Genomic DNA, 2,561 nt, shown 5'->3' on the forward strand with positions numbered 1-2,561 from the left:
ATTCCTGCCCCACTGGGGTCGTTCCTGCTTCACTGGGGGATGTGCTTGCCCAGTGGATGATGTTCCTGCTCCATGAGGGGGGACATTCCTTCCCCATCAGTCATTCTGCCTCACTGTGGGACGTTCCCTGCCCTGCTGGGGCCATTCCCAGCTCACAGGACGTCACTGCCCTGTTCCCTTGCAGACTGTCATGTTCACGGCCACCATGCCCCCGGCAGTGGAGCGCCTGGCCCGCAGTTACCTCCGGCGCCCGGCTGTGGTTTACATCGGCTCGGCCGGCAAACCTCACGAGAGGGTGGAACAGAAGGTTTTCCTCATGTCAGAGTCCGAGAAGAGGTGGGGACCACGGGGTCTGGGGGTGGCCTGGGGGCTGGAGGGTGATGGGGAATCTGTGAGGCGTTTCGGCATCTCTTTGCCCAACTGTCTCTTCCTCCTCTTTCTCCTCTACAGGAAGAAGCTCTTGGCCATCCTGGAACAGGGCTTCGACCCGCCCATCATCATCTTTGTCAACCAGAAGAAGGGCTGCGATGTGCTGGCCAAGTCCCTGGAGAAGATGGGGGTGAGTCTGGGCTGGGGGGGTCACCCTGAGCCCTGTCCCCTTCATCCCCACGTGGGGACTCCTTTGTGTGCCCCCTCTGACCCTCTCTTCTTCCCACAGTACAACGCCTGCACCCTGCACGGTGGGAAGGGCCAGGAGCAGCGAGAGTTCGCCCTTTCCAACCTCAAGGCCGGGGCCAAGGACATCCTGGTGGCAACGGACGTGGCCGGACGTGGCATCGACATCCACGACGTCTCCATGGTGGTCAACTACGACATGGCCAAGAACATCGAGGGTGAGGCTGGGGGGCACTGAGGGGAGAGCCCAGCTCCGCTGCTGCCTGTGCCAGTGGGGCTGGGGGTGTGTGCTGCCCGTGCTGGGTGCTTGGCCCTGGTGTTACCTGCGGTGGAGGGGCTTTGGGGGATTGCCCAGCCCTGGTGCTGCCACACTGAAGAGGCTGTGAGGTTGCCCAGCCTTGGTGCTGGGTGTGCCTGGCCCTGGTGCTGCCTCACTGAGGGGGTTGTAGAGGTGCCCAGCCCTGGTTCTTGGGATGGAGGAGGTGCCCAGCCCTGGTTCTTGGGATGGAGGAGGTGCCCAGCCCTGGTGCTACCCGTGTCAGGGGCTGGGGGTTCCTGGCATTGGTTCTTGGGGGTGCCCAGCCCTGGTGCTGCTACACCGAGGGGGCTGTGGAGTGCCCAGGGAGTGCAGGGGGGGCTGCAGGGAGTGCCCAGCCCTGGAGCTGGGAGTGCAGGGAGGGCTGCAGGGAGTGCCCAGCCCTGGAGCTGGGAGTGCAGGGAGGGCTGCAGGGAGTGCCCAGCCCTGGAGCTGGGAGTGCAGGGAGGGCTGCAGGGAGTGCCCAGCCCTGGAGCTGGGAGTGCAGGGGGGGCTGCAGGGAGTGCCCAGCCCTGGAGCTGCCCACACTGAGCCCTTCATTTCCCCCCCCAGATTACATCCACCGCATTGGGCGGACGGGCCGAGCAGGGAAGAGCGGTGTGGCCATCACCTTCCTCACCAAGGAGGACTCCACGGTGTTCTACGACCTCAAGCAGGCGATCCTGGAGAGCCCCGTGTCCTCGTGCCCCCCCGAGCTCGCCAACCACCCCGATGCCCAGCACAAGCCGGGCACCATCCTCACCAAGAAGCGGCGGGAGGAGACCATCTTCGCCTGAGGCCCCTCTTTGTCCCCCCTCCGGGGACAGCAGGACCAGCAAGGCTGCCAGGACTGCTCTGGCTGTTCTTTTCCCAGCTGCTTGTGCAACCCAAGGACTGCCCACAGGCAGAGACTGGGGCTGGGATTATCCCAAAATATCCCCCCCTGTTCTGGTCCCCCCTCCCCACTTTCCCTATGGAGCGGAGGAGCTGCTGGAGGCTGTTTGGGGGCCGGTCCCTCCCTGCTGCCAGGGCGGGGCTGTTTTTTGGGCTGTCCTGGGAACTGTCTGCACCTCATCCTTTGGGGTTTTTGGGTTTTTTTTGTAGCTGAAGCTCCAGGCTGCAGGAATAAACCGGCAGCGGCGTTACCAGCGTCGCCTCCTCGTCTTCTCCCTCGCCTGGGTGCCATTGCCCAGCCCCTGGGTGCCACCTCCCATGGGGACAGAAGCCAGCAGTGTCCAAAAGGAGCACTTTGAGGTGCTCAGCACCCACCAGCACTGTCTCCCCCCCGCCCCCCAGACCAGGTTCCCCCATGTCCCCTCCACAGACATGGACACCGGCACCTCTGAGCACTCGTGTGTTTCTGAAACCAATTACAGGGAAATCAGTGCTTTCTACAAAAGAAATTATAACAAATCTGTGGCCCCCACCCCATTCCCCCCCCTCCCCACCAATAATGGCCCCGGGGGGGGCTCAGCCCACGCCAGGACCCCCGGCCGAGGGCGGTGGGCGCCGTATTTACAGGACTGTGGTGACGTGCGGTGACAGCATGGGCAGGGGGACATTGGGGACGGGGCCGTGGGTGCAAGCGTGGAGCAGCCCCCAGAGCCCGTGCAGCCCCCACAGCCTGGCCTCCCCACGGCGGGGCAGGGGC

General features: G+C 64.3%; 1 protein-coding gene across 1 annotated transcript in view; it reads left to right on the forward strand.

The window, feature by feature from the left end:
• DDX23 (DEAD-box helicase 23) overlaps positions 1-2,058 on the forward strand; it is an 8,459-nt gene extending 6,401 nt beyond the window's left edge. Inside the window, 4 exon segments of the mRNA XM_015615629.3 lie at positions 185-336; positions 451-559; positions 659-833; positions 1,484-2,058. Of these exon segments, the coding sequence (XP_015471115.1) occupies positions 185-336; positions 451-559; positions 659-833; positions 1,484-1,707 (660 nt within the window). The 3' untranslated portion in view covers positions 1,708-2,058.
• The last annotated feature ends 503 nt before the right edge of the window (positions 2,059-2,561 follow it).

Source organism: Parus major, unplaced genomic scaffold, assembly GCF_001522545.3.
Source record: "Parus major isolate Abel unplaced genomic scaffold, Parus_major1.1 Scaffold220, whole genome shotgun sequence".
NCBI lineage: Eukaryota > Metazoa > Chordata > Aves > Passeriformes > Paridae > Parus > Parus major.